Raw genomic sequence first — 19616 nt, 5'->3', positions numbered from 1 at the left:
TTTCTAGTTGATATTTTATTTATCTGCAGAGTACTGTAGAGCAGAAACATGAGAGATTGCAGTAAAGGAACAAAACTCCAGCCTCAGCTCAGCTCAACGGATCTTGACAAGAAATTTCTCTGAGCTGTTGATATTGTTGTTTCTGCACCTGAGGTGTCATATAGGAAGCATTATTTACAAAAATGTGTGCATAAAAGGGGCTTTTGCACCAGGGGTTTGTTCCTAAAGCTAAGTAAATGGCGGGCATTTGGCGCGTGTTCGGGAACGTGCTACCATTTAGCTCAAGGTGTTCACACTGGACAAGCAGGGAGGGGCTTCTTCTTCTTTTTTTGTTTAATGTCTACTGTTTACTTGCAGACTTGGAAGAGGCTTGGTGTGAAATGTCAGAGTGGTGTTAATTTTGCATATCTTGCTCCTGGCTACAAAGTCCAGCACCATCCAAACGTCACTACCAAATCCATGTCCCTAACTGCTCAAAGTTCGCCTTAGTTTAACTGACAATGGGTTTTCAATGGCCTGAGGTTTTGTAAGTAGAGCCCAAAAATGTTCACAGAAACGTACAAAGCCATATGTGAACGTGAGATTTTGGAATGCCGAAGCCTAAAACGCACATTTATGCTAATTTGCATAGACCTTTTGTTGAAAGCAGTTGCTTGATCACACGTTGCCGAGGGCGATGTGAACATAACTTAATGATCGCCACCTTTTAACAAATGTAACAGATCCCCTTAGCTAAAAGGTCTCTCTTCAGTTGCAAGCGAATCCAGATGTGGTAGACTATAGTGTAAACACACACAGACTTCCAGAGGATCATTAGAGGAAGTAGAGTAGAATTAGTGGCAGATACGCTGTGGATTACAAGTATAAAAATAGACAAATACTTTCATTGTTGCATTAAAGCAAACCAAACCATAAACTCTGTAAAGCCCACTACACCACAAAGTTGACCAAAAAAAGTCAATTGTTTTTGGAATTAAGATTCTTTTAGAACGCTTTGATGAAATGCACCCAAAAATTTCGTGAAATCATTTCTTGAGATATAGATAGTATCAATCTGTTGCATGATTTGGTTTTTACTCACCACAATGTTAGTTTAAGAAGCAGAATGATTAACATGAGTGTTCTGAGGGGAAAGAAGCACCTCATTGATCCGGTCTCAAATTTGATCATCACATTTCTAACATGGTGTAATTGTTTAATGAAGAATTAATAATCAACATTTTTTTCAATACAGCAAGTACCGGCAGTCAGTTTCGAAAATTACCAAAACCTTTTTTTTCACCAAAACAGCAGCTATTATGAAATGAGCAGGACAAGTCCTTCTACTGCCCCTAGTGGAATAATAATGAACTGCATTGGAAGAAAACCTGGACCAAGTGAGATTTAGCAGGTTTTTGAAGAAAGTTTGAATGATGCTAATAAGAGAGGCGTCTCAGAAATCTGTATATATAAATGTGAACTGAAATGTGATTTTAATTTAGCATATCTCTGTTGTGTTTACAGTCTAACAAAGTGTCAGTGGTTCAGCAGTCCCACGGGATGCACCCGCTGACGTCCCTGCTGCCCTACAGCAACGATCACTTCAGCCCGAGCCCCCCACACCTGCCCACAGACATGAGTCAGAAAACAGGTGAGAACACACGCAAACTCTCATGCTATTTGTGTTGCTGGCTCATCATTCATTAACAACATCTGCTGCAGACCCACACACACACACACACACACACACACACACACAAGGGCCCGTCATTTTTGGGATGTGCGTTGGGGCTCCAGAAAATGTGACAGGACGTGAACGCACACTGGAGCAGCATCAGCTTGGTCCGCCTGCGGCGGTCCTCGGCGGTCCTCGGTGGCTCTGAAGTGGCCTCCTCCTTGAAGAGAGTCCCGACCACACGCGCACGCCAACGCGCGCTCGCACACTGACACACACACAAAGATGGAAACAATTAGGGGGACAGTCGCACAAACCATCACAGCAGCTCACACAAGGTTCTGCTTAGCAAGCGCCGCACATGCAAACACGCCGCTCTCTGTTTGGAAGTCCCAAACAAACACACCCAAACATCTAACCTCCATGGGAGTTTCTCCTCTCTGGAAGCCCTGGTTGGTCCGCCTGGCTGCGTCGCATGTCGGACAGACTTAAGTTATCCATACTGTCTATTGTAAAGCTTTTCTTTGAACACAGCTGAGAGGTTTATCATTTTTGTTTTGTTTTTGACCAACCTTTGATTTGGCCTGTCACTGAAGGAGAAGTGAACGTCTGAAGCCTCCAACTAAGATACTAACATATATGAATATTTTGCTTTCTAAGGCGGAATTTATCGGCTCAAGGATATCTGATTGATTAATTTGCCAATACACTACTAAAAAAAGTCATTCAAGCTGATGAAACTCCAAACATGAAAGAGGAGTGAGCCCCTAGTGGCTGTAACTGGTGTTACAATGAGGTGTATAAACTGCTGCTGTGTGCTCTTTCTTTGTTGTGGCTTAAGTTAGTTTCTTGTCTTCAAAAAAACTTTATTTTTATTAACTGTATTTCAGTAAACAGACGCTATCAGTGCAACAAACCTGTAACTCCTCTGTGGAAACTATTGGACATTTCCAGAGGAAAACAGTTGTTATTGGGCAGCTTAAAAGCAGAAAACTTTCTTTCTAGCACTTTCAACAACATCGGGGTGCCAAGGTGCTTTACAGTAATAAGTTGGATTAAAAGATATTTTTAAAACTGAGCAACTTGAGAACAAAAATAAAGATAAACTATGAAATCACAAAAGGCCATAAAACACTTGAAAGAAAGATAAGACTTCAATCAAACAAGTGAAGGAAAATAAGATACAGGTAGTATTAAAAGCCGTTCTGAAAAAATAATGTATTAATTGATGTTTAAAACTGTTTAGGTCTGATGTTATCTGAGGTTTGTCCCCGTCTATGCGTGTACCAATTAACAGTTTTGCAAAAAGCATTTTTCACACATGCTTATTATGTTTGAGAGAGAAAAGGAAAGAAGAGGAAAGCCCACACAGGCCAGGAACCTAAGACTTTTTATACTCTTTTTGAGAAAAACTAGACTAAAAAACAACTTTTGTTGTCTAGTTCTGTTGCTTTTTAGAACAGTAAAGGCGCTACATTTGAGCCTGGAGTTTCAGAAAAACAGCATCTTTCAGGCTTAAAGTCCCACTCCGATCAACTTTTGAACTCTTTTAAAAGCCTTGTCCAGTGGGCTTTTAATTATGATTATGCTGTTTTAGGCCAAAATCAAAAAGTCATTCTAAATTCAGCCATGAGTCGTGGGCAGGGCTGTTGTCGCTGAATAACCCCGCCTCCATTTCCTCTCCTTGCTGCTGTGAGCTCTCTGTTTCCACGCTCTCCTGCTAGCTTACAGCCAACCTGTGCAACAAGGAAGGAAAGAGCTTTAAATCTTCTGCTTTATCACAGGCATTTGCAACCAAGGGAATGATCATTCTTCTCATATAGAACTGCACTGATGGTTTGAGTAGAAATGGTTTATTTCAAGCAAACAAATAAGAATAAAAAAACAAATCTATAAACAGTTATACATATATACAAAGATGTATCAAACTTAGGATAATTAAACATAAAATTAAATATTGCTTGAAAGGGAGTGGAAGGAAGCGAATTTATATAATCCCACCCCAGATCTACTGTAACCACTTTATTACATGATTTATCAATATCTGGTTCATAACTTTTATCAGACAGAATTAAGACTCCTTAGGTATCAATAAAGCACATGAAAAAGATGATTACTTAAATCATTATGTAAAAAATAACTATTTTAGAAATCAAAATGGCAAAATGATTATGTTCATTATAAAATTAAAGTATATGATTAAAAAATAATACTATATCAGTAAAATAGACATAACACTGTTTTTTCATAGCAAAAATTGATCAAGCATCAAAAGTTAAAAATATGTTTCAAATGATGTTTCATTAGGAAAATTGTCATCAGATTCATGGCAGATTTACTCGTCAGACATTTGCAGATTTATTGTGTGGCATCAATGTTTGTTTTTTTTCTAAGCACAGCTTTTTCTCACAGCTGCACCTTCTTGAGCTTTCTTTGAGACTCCAAACGACATAGTTGAAATATTGCAATAAGGTTTTTTTTCAGACAGGAGTGAAGAGGCTCAGAGGAAAACAATAGTGACGGAAAACAGAACAATGAAAGCCTTGTACGGCTGAGATTAGGTATTAAACGGAAAGACCCGAGGCGATCTCCCGCCTGCTCCGTCTGGAAATCCCCGCTCTCCATCAAACACGCTCCTCGCCACTCTGTTCAGACTTTGTACGTCCACATCCGACAGGAACGCGGTGACTCAGCTGATAATGACAGACTGAGCCACCTCACACACATTCACACACCTAACACCTGGCCAATGCTGCGTGTCATCCCCCCCCCCCACACACACACACACATTCACACACCCCGTCCTGCAGCAGCTTACCTCACATCTATCATTCGTCAGCTGATCCAGGTAGGAGTCACTTCACTGGTGATGTCATTGGCTCGCCCACCTTTCCATCTCTGGATGTTCTGACATGTATGACTAGAGCTGATCCAAAGACAAAGTCAGACTTTTTTTTTCTTTTTCTTGCAGTTTTAGACTTTTATTTTCCGGCTGGTTGAGCTTCTATTTAGAAAATAATAATTTTTAATTCAATCACTGTTTGTATCATTTTACTTCCTAATTTATCTGGTCATACTAAAAATTAGAGTCCAACTTTAAAATTTCAACAACAAAAAACATTTTTTTTATTTTCTGTACCCAATTTAATTATGAAATTCTTATGATTTTCTTAATTTTGTTTTATTTTTAATCAAAATTTATTTTCTGTTTCTGTTTCATCGTAGCTGTCAGTTTAAAAACATTTATTCAAAAATATTATCGTTTTTAACCCATTTTTACTTGAACCTGCTTTTTCTTTCTTTTCTTTTTTTTGCATGTTTATGGCTCTAACTTTATTAGTTCTCCTTGGTTTCCATTCTTTGCTCTTTTCCCGGTCACCCACTCTCCGTTTCTGCTGCTGCCTAAAATTGGGACTCTACTTTTAAATAACCTCTTACCTGAAAGTTGGCCTAAATAATTGTGTGTGCGTCTTGAGAAAAGTGTAGCAGTTCAGAACTCTAGTCTAAATTTAGCTTTGATTGCACATCCAGACTTATTTTTGCTGTCAGTCAAACAAAAAAGATTGTAATTAGAGTAATGCTTTGATCAGTTTCATTTTAAAGGAGTTGTTTAAGTTTTAAACCGACATCACACAGACCCTCTTTGTCGATCATCAAGTCATTTCTGTCCTCAAGCAAAACCCTGTGTGGGGTTCAAAACCCTGTGAAGCGACTCCAGCATCGTCCCGCTTCTGTTTTCCACTGATGACTGTGGCTCAGACGATGGATTCATTATAAAATAAAGACCCGAAAAGCAGAAGTGAAACATCTGCATCTTCTGTAAGAAACGAGGACAAAAACAAGCTAAATATGTAGTTTTGTAGAAACAAAATGTCGATTTGTTGCATCATTTCACTTTCACAAATAAGCTGACAGTTTGAGTCATTTACTGCAGTAAATTGCTGCACCACAGGTTTTCTGCTTTTCTGGATTAAATCATGTTTTAATTTGGTTTGCAAATATATTTTTGAAACATCTTTGCACTTTTGCATCTCTGAGTTACCTAGAAACCTTTCGAAAAGTTTCCATGAAGAGCAGGAAACTCGTGGCTTTCACACCTATAGAGACCGGCTCTCTGCTGGTGTGGTCACTCCACTGGCTCAAACGTAACATTGTTACACAATTTGTACTTTTATTTGTTTTAGGCTTTTGAACTCATACTATGTTATTTACTTATTTGTGAATGGTTGCTCCAAATCAAGAGAAAACACACAAAAAAGCTACCTTAATGAAAGAAAAACCCAATTCATATAGAGTATTCTAACAGCTGTGTGCACTTTTCTTTGGTTCACACCTTTGAATTGACAGCCAGAGTCGTTTTGCTAGAAAAAAAGCACAGTGAGAAAATATGTGAAGCTACACAAATAAACAAAACATTTCAAAAGTAAGAAAAATAATCATTTTTATATTTTAAAGTTGTCCGTTCATGCAACAAAAAAAGAATCAGAATTTTAATGCAGTTTTTGAAATAGCTGTACAATGTGATTTGTCATTACCGCCTGTACTGTACACTACAAAGCTTTTTCTGGGCTTGAGCCCTTTTAAGTACACCACACAGGCCCATTGTCAAGTCATTTAAAGGCTCCGAAGCTGCAGCGCTTTCACTTTCAGTGGTTAGAACCACGACAGCACATTATCTGCTCAGGAATACTATTTTTGTCTCCTCGACTCTCATTATAACTCGCCGGCGTTCTAATACTGAGCTCCCACAGAGCCGGCATGATTCAAATGGCTCCCTTTTGAAGTGTTTCCCAAGACACCGACTCTACAAGCGTGAGATAGTCTGCAGCTTTAAAGAAAAAGAAAAAAAAGGGGGCATTCCAACAAAAAACTGCCCCATTGCTGCTGCTAATTTCCCCCTTCAGCTCTCCCAACAGCAGACAGGGCTGTTTGCTGATGCAGAAATGTGACTTCCAGAAACAGGTTTCCATCACAGCTGATTCAAATTTGAATTTAGGATTTTGATGCCAACTTTCCTTAAGGATCCATCGTTATCCACAGCACGTTTTTCCTAACTTCTTTTACTTTCAAATCCAAGAAAAGCTTCTATTTTGGCCCCTTTGCAGTGTTCTTTGATTCACTCAAGGCCTCAGTCCGGCTGAGAGGAGCCCTTGTATTGATAAGAACATTTTTATTTCTGTTTCACCTTGAGTTAAACTGAAGATGCTTAACAAACCCGCTGCAGGAAGGGTAAAATATTAACTTTTCCTCCATAAAACATGTAACAGCCACCGCACATTACTGAAAAATCAAAAGTACTGCAACAGACGGGATCCTAAACTTGTTAAATTTGGGTTTTTGGCTGCTCTTTCCTGCAGCAAAGACACAGATTCATGAAACATGATTGTTTGACTCACTGTGAGTCACCAAACATTCTCTGTAGGAATTCGTTTCGGCATAAACCGATGACTGATGCAGCACTTTTCAACAAAACGTTTGTTTTTGGGCTGTTATTGTCCGTCTCCACACGGGCTGTGTGTCAACAGTGGGGTTTTTTTTTTGTGGGGGGGGGATTTGAATTTACTTTGAGAAAAAAAGAACCTCTGTATGGGCGGGTTTGATGCATGCTGGGAAAAATTCTCTTTATGACCCAAAAATCCCCTCCCACAAGGGTTTAAACATCTGAGCTGCTCGTAAATGTCTGAAGAACTACTGCACTATGATTTGAGTTCTGCACCATTTAAAAAAAAAAGAACAATCCTCAGTGTTCTGCAGGACTGAAACTCTTATTTATGCAACAGAAATCAAATATTTTGATTTATTCTGCTACATTTTTGGTAGGTTAGAGGTGAAATTTGCTTTTCCTTCCACAGACTGAACTGGATCCGTGGTTTCTGAGTGGGGTGGAGGAGAGAGTTTTGGGTGATGTTAGGATAAAAAGATGAGACAGGGATCAGGGGAGGTGAAATGAAAGATGGAGAAGCGGGGTCAGAGGTAAAAGAGGGGTGATAATGAGGGCAGAAACCACGAGTCTGGATTGGGCGGGGTCAGAGGGCAGCCGCAGACGGAGAGGGAAGGGGAAGGCCAAAGTGGCGGGGCAGGTCAGCTGACTTGGCCACATTCCTGAATCCAGATTTATAGCAGCTTGGGGTCCTGAGACAGGCCCGGAGCCGCTGCCAAATTACAGTCATCTACAGCATTCCTGCGCTGCAAACACAGGTTAGCAGGCTGGTGGCAGTAAGTGCTAGGTGCTGCCTGTTGACAAATGACTTCCTTTGAAGGGCACCAAGGCAGAGACTGTCAGAGGGTCGTGCTTACTGTCTGCACTTCTTGTTGGAAGCATTTTTGCTTCAGAATAAAGACGAAGGACGAACGCTCGCGTGGATATTACAATGCAGCCACTTCACTGGAGGATCCTCTGGCATTCGCAGTTTGCAATCAAGATCGCGCTAAGAGCATCTCTGCCTTTTAATGGCAGGTTCCCAGGCAGATAATGGCGCTAATAGCACATCAGACCCAGGGCAGGGTCCTGACCCGACGGCTGCGTTCGTTTCAAGTGGCCGTTGTCCGACAGCGTTTTAAGCAACATTATGCAAATGAGAAAGCACTGATTTCAAACGTGTGTGTTTGTGTCCTGCAGGCGTTCACAGGCACCAGTCCCAGGACCTCTCAGGCTATTATTCCCTCCCTCCAGGTGGCGTTGGCCAGATCCCCCCCTCCATGAGCTGGTGAGTCCCACAAACGCAGTTTCAAGAGGGAACAACCACTGTCCCCTCAGAGCATGCAGGGTTTTCAGTGTGGATCAAGAAAAATTTGTCATCAAGTTTATTTTTTATATTACTTTCACATTTTAAAAAACATTTAAATAATTTCAATATTTTAGTTTCTTTTTTTGCTGCATTAATGAACTGTGCTGCAACAAAACAAGTAAAAACTCATTAAACCTGAATTATTGAGAACAATGAACCTGATCAGTTAGAGCTGCACACATGCATTAACCATTTACTAGATGGGTTCACTAATCTGCAGTTTTCCTTCACATTTTTGCCAAATATTGTCCATAATCGCTTCCCAGCATCACACGCCCCTGTCATTGTTCTACTCCCCTCTGACCTGGGTCAGCGGTGCATACATCACCAGCTCACCTGCTGTCAGAGGAGCTGATTCTGAGATTGTTGTCATGGAAACCCTACGCTTTGATCCTGTTTGTTCTGGGCTGGTAACTTCAAACTGTTGCCCCTGGTCAGAAGTGCTGGATAGCAAATAAAAACGTGAAAAAAATCTAGCTTCATCCCAAAATAATGATACCATCCCATAATAAAAAAGGCTTTTCCTGTCTGCAAAAGAGACGCCTTGATGCCACTTAAAGTTGGATGTGAAATAGGAAGGAAAAGCAGGTGAAACATTCACATGAACCCGTTCTGTGTGACTGAAGTTGAAATGGATTCTGATAAATATTGGTGATTTCCTCAGAAGATGGTCGTCAAAGTCCCACTTCTTATGTACTTTTAAAAGTTTTTTTAAATTATTTTTATGCTGTTTTTTGCCAAATTAAAAAAAAAAACTTTTGCTTTCTAGGACAAAGCTTCTGCAGAGCAGTAGTAGTTCATTAGAAATTTACCTCTGAGATGTGGGCGGGAGCACTGATACAGAGAAGCCCGCCCCTTTTCCCGGTTGCTGAGAGCTCTCTGTTTACACACTCTCCCATTAGCTTGCAGCCTCTCACACTCCCAAGCTAACATTAGCGGTCCAAAAAAAATGGCGAGTAATATTCGGGCTACATGAATCTATTTGTGTGCAAGTGGATGCATCAGAATAGAGCGGAGATGGTCCCGCCCACTGTATTTTCTACATGACAAATACAATCTTTTTCAAACAACATTGTTATGGTCAAACTACTCATTCATAATGATTTGAATAAAGAAATAATCTAAACATTCTATTATAAGCTTAATTTTCTTCATACATCTCCTCTATCCTGAGAAAAATCCTGCAAGGACATATTAAAAAAACACCCAAAATACACTGTTTGCTCTTAATCATCTCAAACTGGAACCGTGTTTGGCGATGGCATTCGTCCACGCCAGCAGTTCACCAGCGGAACGCTTCGATTCTCCTAAAGCTTTCAGGGTCCAACTCCCTGTCATGCTGGTTGACTGTAAAACCCATTTAGCCGGATTCTGATTTGTGCTACAACCCATATCTGTTTATTATAAACTACAGAAACTGTGTCCCATCCAAAAAAAAAAGTTCATGTCTTCCATCAAATGTCACAGAGATTTGCAGTGAACGCTTTCAAACTCGGTGTTCTGAGAGCTGCACGGCTCTGCAGGACAAGCCGCTGTCTGTCGGTCTGTCGCTCCACGTTTCCCAAGAGGTTTGATCGTTTTCAGGCAACGGCACTCGAGTATGGATTTTCACAAGTATTAATAACAGATAATCCCTGGAACCCAGATTATCTGCTTGTGAGCTTCTTTGTTGAAGGAGGAGCGAGTCTTTAAATGTCAGGCTGTTGTTTTCTGTAGGTCTTACTTGTCCTCCACCGTCAGCTCAGACCGTCTCCTGAGGTCTGTTGACTCTGAAGATGGAGGCGGGATGTAAAGCCGATGTCAGGAAATAAGGAGATTGACTTTATTTGCCCCTGCTGTGGTGTAAACATGCTGTAATCATAATCCTTCATTGTTCCGGACATTGAAAGTTGACTCAAACGGAGAAAATGCTGCAGATAATTTGGATGAGTTTATACTGAGGTTCTGGCTGTCGATGAATTCGGTAGAATGCCGTCCGAGTCGCTTCAACGCAAGTAAAGATCAAGAAAAACCGATGAAGCTGCAGCTTTCCTCCTCATCCCCAACATGCTCCTAGAAGGTTTTTTATTTCCATCCTGTCAGGTTGTCATCATTGAGGAGCTGTTGTCTGGGGCATTGTGGTTGTTGAAAGTTAGTTTCCTGCGTCGGCTGCCAACTTAAAGAAATGGCACCGGTTAGTGGATTGATTATTGGGCTTTGTGTTTGGTGTAGGTGAGTATTTTCACAAAACAGGTTTAGTTTCTGCTGCTTTTAGCGCTGATTGAGGTATTTTAAATTCATTCCCAGTGGTCTTTTAGCTACGATTATGTTGTTTATAGTCAAAATTTAAAAAAGCTGTGTGGTTTTCTAGAACATCGATTCTGCAGAGCGGCCGGAATTCATTAGATATTTGAATATTTAAATCTAGAAATACTCAGAATTGCAATTATGAGCTTAATTTTCTTTATATGTGTCCTCCATCATGAGAAATTTCCCACAAGAAGTGTTAAAAAAAACCAAACACCATTTTCATCCCAGTGGGTGTTTAAGCAGCTGAGGCCTGTAACCTCACAGGAGGTCAGAAACTTGCTTTAATCCGAAGTTCTGGATGGAAGTGTGCACGCTGAAGCTGCACCTGAAAGGAGAGGAGTTAGCGTCGGCAGCTTTCTGACCTGCACCCTGTCCACATGCAGGACCCCCCCCAGAGTGTCCTAGTGGGCTTTCACATTAACCCACTTTTGAGCAGATTTTTCCAGGAGATCGTCAGAAATCGCTTCATCGTGAAAGATTGTTTCATTTGAAAAATGGAAAATATTTGTAAAGGTTTTAAAAAAAAGAGAAAAGCAAAGGAAGTTCAATGAATAATTTTTGCAGTATCACCTCCAATTTATGTCAGAATTCTCCTTAAGGTGCCATGAGTCTGATCTTCATCCACTTTTATTATGAAATTGCCTCTAGAATGAGTTGAAAGTGGATTAAAATTCCCCTTAAAGGCTAAAAAGCGGAAAACTTTTCCATGAAGAGCTAAAAGCGACCACCTGCCGCCCTTCTCTCCCTCTGCTGTGCTGTGGCAGGCAGAGCCAGCCCGTCTATCCGGGCCTGTCCCCCTGTGGATTCAGGCAGTCCTACTCCTCCAACCTCCCCAGCGCCTCATCCTACTCCAGGTACCGCAGCCAGCAGGCTGGACCGAGCCAGAAAACCCCCCAGAAAGGCTTTGCATCTTCAGCTCCTGTTTACAGCACATTGAAAAAACAACAAAAAACCTCTGATGGAACAGATTTATCCAACGTCTGCTCTAAATGCTCTGAATGTGCTGTAACCAGGACCAGTCCATAGTGGAGGCAAACCGAGCCGAGTCGCAAAAACCCCAAATATCTGCTGTTTTCTGCTCTGCGGCTTTGAAGCGCTTCTTTATTTTATTTGTGTGTGTTCCTGATCATAAAAACAGAAAGAAATATGTACCAGAACAGTGGGCCTGCTGGAAGTTTAGCTTTGCAACACTTGATGTTCATATGTGACTGTTTGGGCCCCGATCTCTGCACACACAAACACAAAGTGTGAGTCTGCTTGCTGTACAAAAAGGCTTTCTGTGTTCTGCAGTCTGACATCACATCTGATGGTTGGGATTCCTGCACAATGGTTTGTTTAACCCTTGTGCTATCCTATGGGGTCAAGAAGAAAAAAGGTGGGTCTAGTGGGTCTAGATGACCCCACTCCCAATTTTAAAGTGCCTAGGAAAGCACAAGGGTTAAACTTTAAAAAAATATATGTAGAAATCGTTCAAGATGTAGTTTTCAGAAAAGTCGTCTGTCAGCATCTAGCTGGGAAAATCCACGTGTTATAAATTAAATCACTTTTATGGTTATTTTTAAAGGAATTATAAATTGTGCAGTCCCACTTCTTGCTGAAATTGTTTTAGGACATAAACAAACAAAAAACTTTTTGGTTTTTTTGCCTTTTGTTTTGCTCTTTTGAATCTTTGCCGCCAGCCTTTTTATAACGCTTCAAGTCTTTCACACCTTCACACTGTCGAGGTTCTAAAACGAAGAACGTCTGTCGCTCTTCCAAGAAACAGGGATAACAGAAAATCATTTGTGGCTCAATCAAAAAGTCTTGCAGCTTTTGGAGACTTTGTGTTGAAAAAGCCGAAACCAACCTTCCTCTTTGATGCTTGGGTGCCCTCTAGTGGTCACAAGTGTTAATCTATTAGCTGCAAGTACAGAAACTGATTTATAAACTTTGCTCCTCCTGCCTAAACTAGATGAAATGGCAATAAATAAATAAAACGTACATACAGATATTTTCTGTTTGACTACACAAAGTAGTCGATTTGAACTTCCACACACTCAGTGATCGTCCTGCAGGCTTTTAACGTGCTTTTAGCTCATTGCTTCTGCAGATCTGCTGCTGCTCCTGCTTCAGACCCAATCTGTCTCCTCTCCCACCCTGACCCTGCATCTCCCTAAAGGGAACTTTTTGTCCTCTTTTCTCCCCGGCACCAGGTTCCCACACTCTCTGATGCTCGGACCATCAGGCATGCACCCCACAGGGATCCCCCACCCAGCCATAGTGCCCCCTTCAGGCAAACAGGAGCACGATCAGTATGACAGGGGCATGTATGTGTAAGTATTACTCCCACACGCGTGCTTCGATCCATTGGTCTGTCACAGTCTGGCGTGCAAATCGCAGATCAGACTGATCCTCAAGTTTGGGAATCAAAGGTATCTCGCTTTTGTTTTGTTTGCTGTCGCCCATCAGGAAGCAGCAGGTGGAGACCAAACGAGAGAAGGAGCCCAAAAAACCCGTCATTAAGAAACCGCTGAACGCCTTCATGCTGTACATGAAGGAAATGAGGGCGAAGGTGATCGCGGAGTGCACATTGAAGGAGAGCGCCGCCATCAATCAGATTTTGGGACGGAGGGTGAGGGATGCACACAACCTAAACACAGAGGCTGCAGTTTTACACCAGCAGATTGTAAAAGAGCAAAGGTGGAGGTCAAATCCCACTGAAGGGTTTCCTGTACTAATACTGATAGAAACAAATGTCTGGAATCATGGCACCTGGAGCTAAAATCTTTAGACGACTTGAAAAAGACTAAAAAGAAGATTTGAAGGAGAGTTTAGGGAGACATGAAGGAGACAAAGAAGACTTGAAAAACTTGTAGAAGACTATAAGGAGACGTGAAGAAGACATAGAAGACTCAATGAAGACTTTAGGGAGACACGAAGACTTGAGGAAGACCTAAAGAAGAGTTTAGGAAGACATGAAGAACACTTGAAGAAAACTTGAAAAAGATTTGAAGAAGACTTGAAATTATTTTGAAGAAGACTTGAAGAAGAGTCACCATGCCATGATTCAACTTTATAACACTTCTAATTTTCCTATCGGGTTGTTCTTTGGTTCTCATGAGGATTCTCTTTTTCCCCATGACCGCAGTGGCACGCACTGACCCGGGAAGAGCAGGCCAAGTACTACGAGCTGGCCAGGAAAGAAAGACAACTGCACATGCAGCTCTACCCGACCTGGTCCGCTAGAGACAACTACGTAAGCACTGCCCGTTGTTCCTCCTGCTTCCCTGCTGTCCTGCTGCCCTCCACGCCGCCGCTGCATAAATGTGTTCAAAAACAACAGCAGGACGGAGTTTGGGATCCGTATAATCCTCATTTGGTTGCTGTGGGCACAGTGTGGTGGAATCATATAATAACTGAAGAAAGTAGAACTGTTTTTTGGGGTTTTTATCACAGCTTCACATTTACTTTAAAGAAAAGAGCATGGATTCCTTCTTCAGTTATGAAACATTAATGACGATATTGACAGACTGAGTTTGGCATAAAGCAGCTCCTAAAAGCTGGGAGCAGCCCCCCATATTTAGGCTGATGGGATTTCTCTCTTGTGTCATCACAAGAAGACCAGGACCTGTGTGCTGCATGCGAATAAGATGACTGATGTGGGGATGTGCTGAATCTAGGCTGCTGTGTGCCTCTGACTTCTCAGTTTGCTGTTGAACTCTTGCAGGAGGCGGGCCTTAGCGGGGTCGCAGGGGAAAAGAATAAAGCTGATTGGGTAGGGACTCGTCTTACGGTGAATTTATACCTCTGTGGTGGAAGATTTTTGAGTATGTGAGGAGCTGCATGAAAGGGCTTGTGGGTAATCTCTGTGCAGAGAGGTTTGCATGCAACTTCCAGAAGAAATCTGAATGACTCACACACTCTGAGCCTCACGTACGCCATGGCAGGTTCTGGTGATCAGTCACGGACACATTCTGCAAATTTAAGCCTAAAAATACAACTACTGCCTTTAAACACAGAGGTATAAATAGGCTCATGTTACCCAACTAACAGATCAGGGATGCATGTTTGGCCTCACTGCCCAAATCTGTTCAATAGTTTAGGTTTAGTCCCTGTTTTCTTTGCTGCTTCTCTGTAGACGGCCTGCATGGATAATCTCATGAACAAATTCACTTTCTTCAAGTTTTGGGTACCAATCCCACCCGAGGAGCATGAGTTCGTCCTGCAGAATCCCCTGTTGACGTTGTTAGGCAGAACTCCGCTAACCCGTGAGCACAGGTGTGGCGCCGCATGCATGCATCAAACAATGCAACTAAAACGACCGCTCTGCAAAAGTTCAGCAGCAGCAGCAAATCAACAGTTTCCAGATATCTGCAGAATCAGCTGAGCATGTCCGGTATGATCGGTATCATATTAGCATTTATGGTGTCAGAGCCAGGCTTGAATTATCTACAGGCGTCTGCAGGAGCCCCCTCCCTCCCTCCACGCCTGCACGCCTCCCTCTTGCCGCTCCAGAGTTTAAAAAAAAAAATAAAATAAAACAGTGAATGGGCCTTTATGCACAAATAAACCCCACATGTCGCCCCCACACCTGTGGAGGGCTTCTCCTGCAAGTCACCAAACGAAACAAAACCGCGCATGTAGCACTGTTTGCACACACAGTCACACCTCCACACACGGACACCCACAAATGCAAAGAGCTTCATTTGCAAAACGACTTGTTGTAACCACATAGACAATACTGAGAGCGAGCGGAGGAGGGGAGACATGGAAGCACAGGCAGCAGATTTCTGTACCCACATCCTTCATCTCAGCCAAATATGAGGCCTCACTTCACCCTCAGCGGATCCCTGAGAGCCGCTCTGATCTTCACCTCAACAGTCGCACGTTTCTAGATCCACCCAGCAGAAACACAAAAACCAACCTTTGTGCCTCTGTGGATCCGTTCAGGTGTCCAGCGGGTGTTTCTGCATGAACAGCGTTCACGGTTCTCTTGTTTCTGACTCTTGCTTTTCTCCTGCTCTATGAAGGCATTGCCTGACCCTGATGCTGGTTCCTCCTTTTGACTTTTTAACATCATTTGACTTTTTTCATATTTATTTTATAAAGAAAAAAAAAAGACAAGTCATTATAAGAATTTTTCAAGGGATTTATTTTTTAAATTGATGATATTTCTTGGCTTACAAGGAATCCTATTCTCTTTCAGCTTGACGGTGAATTGACTGCAGTCTATGAAACCCCGCAACTCTTCTCACTTTTTGGGCTTTGTTTGTTTTTCTCGCAGGGCAAGAAGAAGAGAAGAAAAAGGGAGAAGCAGCAGGACTCCAACACAGGTAAACATGAGCCTCCTGACGCAGACAGATGACCAGACGCAGATCCTGTGGGTTTCCGAGAGCTGCGTTTGCGTTCTGAAGCGCTCCGTCCCGCCGCCTGCGACAGGCAGGATGTGCCTCTAACGTCAAACCGCCCGCCCACTCTACTTTCCACGTAACTGGAATCAGACGTTTTTATCCCGAAGCGCGAAACTTCACGAGCTACTCCAGACTTCTGCGGAAACCAAAGCTTTACAGAAGTTCTCGTTTGCGCTTGAGCTTATTTTAGCGTTCCCAGTGGTCTTTCCACTATGATGATGCCGTTTTTAGCCAAAATCCCCAAACCTGGGACGTTTTCAAGGACAGTTTCTATTAAAAAATTGTCTTTGAGTTGTGGCCGTAGATGGATCTATTCGTCTGCATGTGGATCATCAGAATGGAGCAGGGAGCTCCGTGCCCAGCGTATGTTCTACATCACAAATGAGCTCTTTTTTTTTTCAAACTGCATTTTTGTCTGATCATGATTCACACCAATTTGAAAAATTGAAGACTCAGAAATGCAAATTTGAGCTGAACTTTCGTAATATGTGTCCACCATCATCAGAAAAGGGCCACAACTTGTTAAGTTGGTCGTCAACCCACCTTTGTGAATTTAGAAATCTAGAGTTTTCCATGTGTACATTTTTTTTTTTCAAATCACATCTTTTGCTAGTTTTGCGAACGTATCCCTCTTTATTGTGTGGACAGATGCAGGTAGGGAAACACTGTCCATTATAGTCAGCTGATTTATATGTTTGCCCATGAAAAAAAATGTCTTTTTTTTCGGTCTTGCAAGAAAAATAATCTTATCGAGAAAATGTTTCCGTTTTTTCTCAAAATAATAATTCTTGTGATCATAGAGTGAGGTAGAATGTTCTAATATTGGACTATTTGGATGAGGAAAAACAACAGTGGGCTGAACTTTATGAAGACAAAATTTGAATAGATTTGGCATTCATTCTTGTTTACTTACTTGTTTGTTTGTTTGTTTGTTTGTTTGTTTGTTTGTTTGTTTGTTTGTTTGTTTGTTTGTTTGTACACATATTTGCACTGTTCAGTACCCAGGTGTTTCTCTCGGAATCACACCAGGTCAGATCGTTCAAAATGAACCAATATTGACAATAAGTTGTATTATTAACCACAAATTATGATATGATCGAATCGTTGTTAAAAGGAATCGTTTCACCCCTAATATTTAACCAAAAATGTAAGAATTTGCAAGTCCTAACAATCGGAGGATCTTAGTCTCTGTTGTCATGACGATCTGCCTTTTTTAAAATAATGTAGTAAGCTTAGAGGTAGACTTCCATTTCTAAGTTTGTGTCTAGGAAGAAAAAGAAGAATTCCTGCTTGTTTTCTGTCTCTTCTTCCACATCTGCTGCCTGCTTTTCGGGCTGATTCTCCTGATGAGCGCAGATGTTGCATCGCAATGTCAACTAACAGTTTTGCTGGACGGCCTGCTCTGGTGCTCTGTGGTCTCCTTCTAACCTTTTCTCCTTTCCTGGCTCCTCTCTGCTCCTCCTTGTTTTGTGCATGCCGCTCTCTGCGATCAGACCCGGGCTCTCCTAAGAAATGCCGGGCTCGCTTCGGCCTCAACCAACAAACAGACTGGTGCGGTCCTTGCAGGTTTGTACCAAACTTTTGCCCCTAAACCCCAAATTTCATCTCCTGGATACGACCAACGTCCCAAAATGTTAGAGTCCCACTCCAATCTGATGTAAAAGTGTAACAAATATGACCTTTTCTCATCTGCTTCTGATTCACAGCAGTAATAAATACTCAGAATTGCAATTTTAGGCTTAAATTTCTTGATGTATGTCCTCCATCATCAGAAAAATGCTGCAAGAACATGTCAAAAACACAAATTGTTTTCATTGGAGTGGTTCTTTACCTCTGGGGCTTTTCATTTGTAAAGCACAGACCTAACTGCATAAATGAAGTTCCATAACTCATAAGCTCCACCCCTAAAGAAGTCATGTGTGAAGCTCTGCATGCTGTCTGTCACTAACCCGCCACTCTGAAGAAAGACTGCTGCAATAAATCCATACATTTGCAACACAACGGTTTGGTATCGCTGGGAATTTGGCTTTTATGTAACTAAAGAACTAACAATGACATATTATATTTACTATTGGCTGTGAAGTCACAGTCAAAAACAGCTCAGTGGTCGACCTTTTCTCAGATGAACAAAACACAGAGAAAGGGTTACATTTTTATTCATTTGCAGGGAGAGACGTTTCCGCCAAACGTTGTTGAGATTTGATCCCATGTTTCTGGTAAATTGGCAATAATTCCTCTAAAAAGACGAATTAATGCTAAGATTCTAAAAGATGAGGGACGAACTTTTAAAGCAAAAGTGACGGCACTCATGAAACTAGGAGTTCAAAAACATCACAAATGTAATCTGTTCTTGAACTTAATAGTTTTTGGACTGAAATTTTCATAATAAAAGTTGTTCAATTCTTTTTTATGCTTTTTTTGTATCTTAGCTAAGTTTTAAAAACTTTAACTTTAGTGTTTGAACAACGGAATGAAAAGATTTTTATCACTAGTTCATGCAGTTTGAACTGGATGTGGATGCGGGGGAAAATATCTGTTAGTTTTCTGAAGTTTCAATTTAATATTTAGAGTAAACAATAAAATAAGATATTTTTGATTTACAGACTTATCTGTTCTGCAGATTTATGTCAAATATAAAATTTAGAGCTCTGAAACTCAAAACAATTTATATAGATTTATAGATCTGCTACTGGTTTTAAAAGCTAAAAACTGTTTCTTAGATGAATATCTTTTTTTGGGAAAGCCCTTATTGTCATTTAAATTATTCGTTTTAAACTAAATGTTAACAAAAGTTGTAGATGTCTTTCAAAGAACCCCATAAAGGCCACAAACCTGAGGTCTGTGTCACAAAAGCTGCTGATATTTTTGTATAGTTCCTCCGTTTGTAGTGATGCATGTTCAGTTTGTGCGCTTGCACGCCGATGGCATCACAGCAGGACTCGGGAATGTGTGTGGTTCTGCAGAAAGACTTTCTACCACCACAGACCTGTAGCAACCCCGTCGTCTTCCCCACTACCACGTCATGGAAATCGGAGTGTTTCGGTTTTTAAGAGAACAAAGAGGGCTGAGTGTGGTTTGAGCAAATCCTTATCACCACAGTTCAACACTCACACACACACACACACACACTCCCTGCAGCGTTGCATTTTGACGGCATTCTTAAGCCCATCTGCTTTCAACTTTCTCCATTCATGCGATGTGGTGAGAGGCGCCTTTTGATGGTGAACTCTGACATTTAGAAATCACTTTCTATCGCAGTCCTGCTCCCTTCCTCTCCCTCTGTGTCTAAATATGGTTTAGCGCCTTTCCCTGCGGTTAAACCTGGTGACTCATATCGGGTTCTGGTAATGATCACGGGATCCTGTTAGGCGCTTTGATGCTGCACTCAGCGGTGCACGACTCTTCTTTTAAGTACAACACCTCACAAAGACCAGCAGGTCATCATGGCTGCCGTGAGATCCAACACCTCTTCCAGGTGGGACTCCATCCCTCTGG

General features: G+C 41.5%; 1 protein-coding gene across 12 annotated transcripts in view; it reads left to right on the top strand.

The window, feature by feature from the left end:
• The window catches only part of tcf7 (transcription factor 7), a 60302-nt gene that overhangs the window by 37769 nt on the left and 2917 nt on the right, over positions 1-19616 (top strand). For 4 of the 12 annotated variants that reach the window (XM_023962228.1, XM_023962229.1, XM_023962234.1 and 1 more), the window contains 9 exons: positions 1504-1630; positions 8274-8361; positions 11496-11585; positions 12924-13043; positions 13180-13342; positions 13859-13966; positions 14438-14485; positions 15995-16043; positions 17615-17687. In XM_023962228.1, coding sequence (XP_023817996.1) covers positions 1504-1630; positions 8274-8361; positions 11496-11585; positions 12924-13043; positions 13180-13342; positions 13859-13966; positions 14438-14485; positions 15995-16043; positions 17615-17687 — 866 coding nt within the window. The remainder of the gene's footprint in view (positions 1-1503; positions 1631-8273; positions 8362-11495; positions 11586-12923; positions 13044-13179; positions 13343-13858; positions 13967-14437; positions 14486-15994; positions 16044-17614; positions 17688-19616) is intronic. The other 8 variants (XM_023962230.1, XM_023962231.1, XM_023962236.1 and 5 more) reach the window with 5 other exon arrangements.

This window comes from Oryzias latipes, chromosome 14 (genome assembly GCF_002234675.1).
Source record: "Oryzias latipes chromosome 14, ASM223467v1".
Classification (NCBI taxonomy): domain Eukaryota; kingdom Metazoa; phylum Chordata; class Actinopteri; order Beloniformes; family Adrianichthyidae; genus Oryzias; species Oryzias latipes.
The sequence above is the reverse complement of the archived record's forward strand: the minus strand, read 5'-3'. Positions and strand labels throughout refer to the sequence as shown.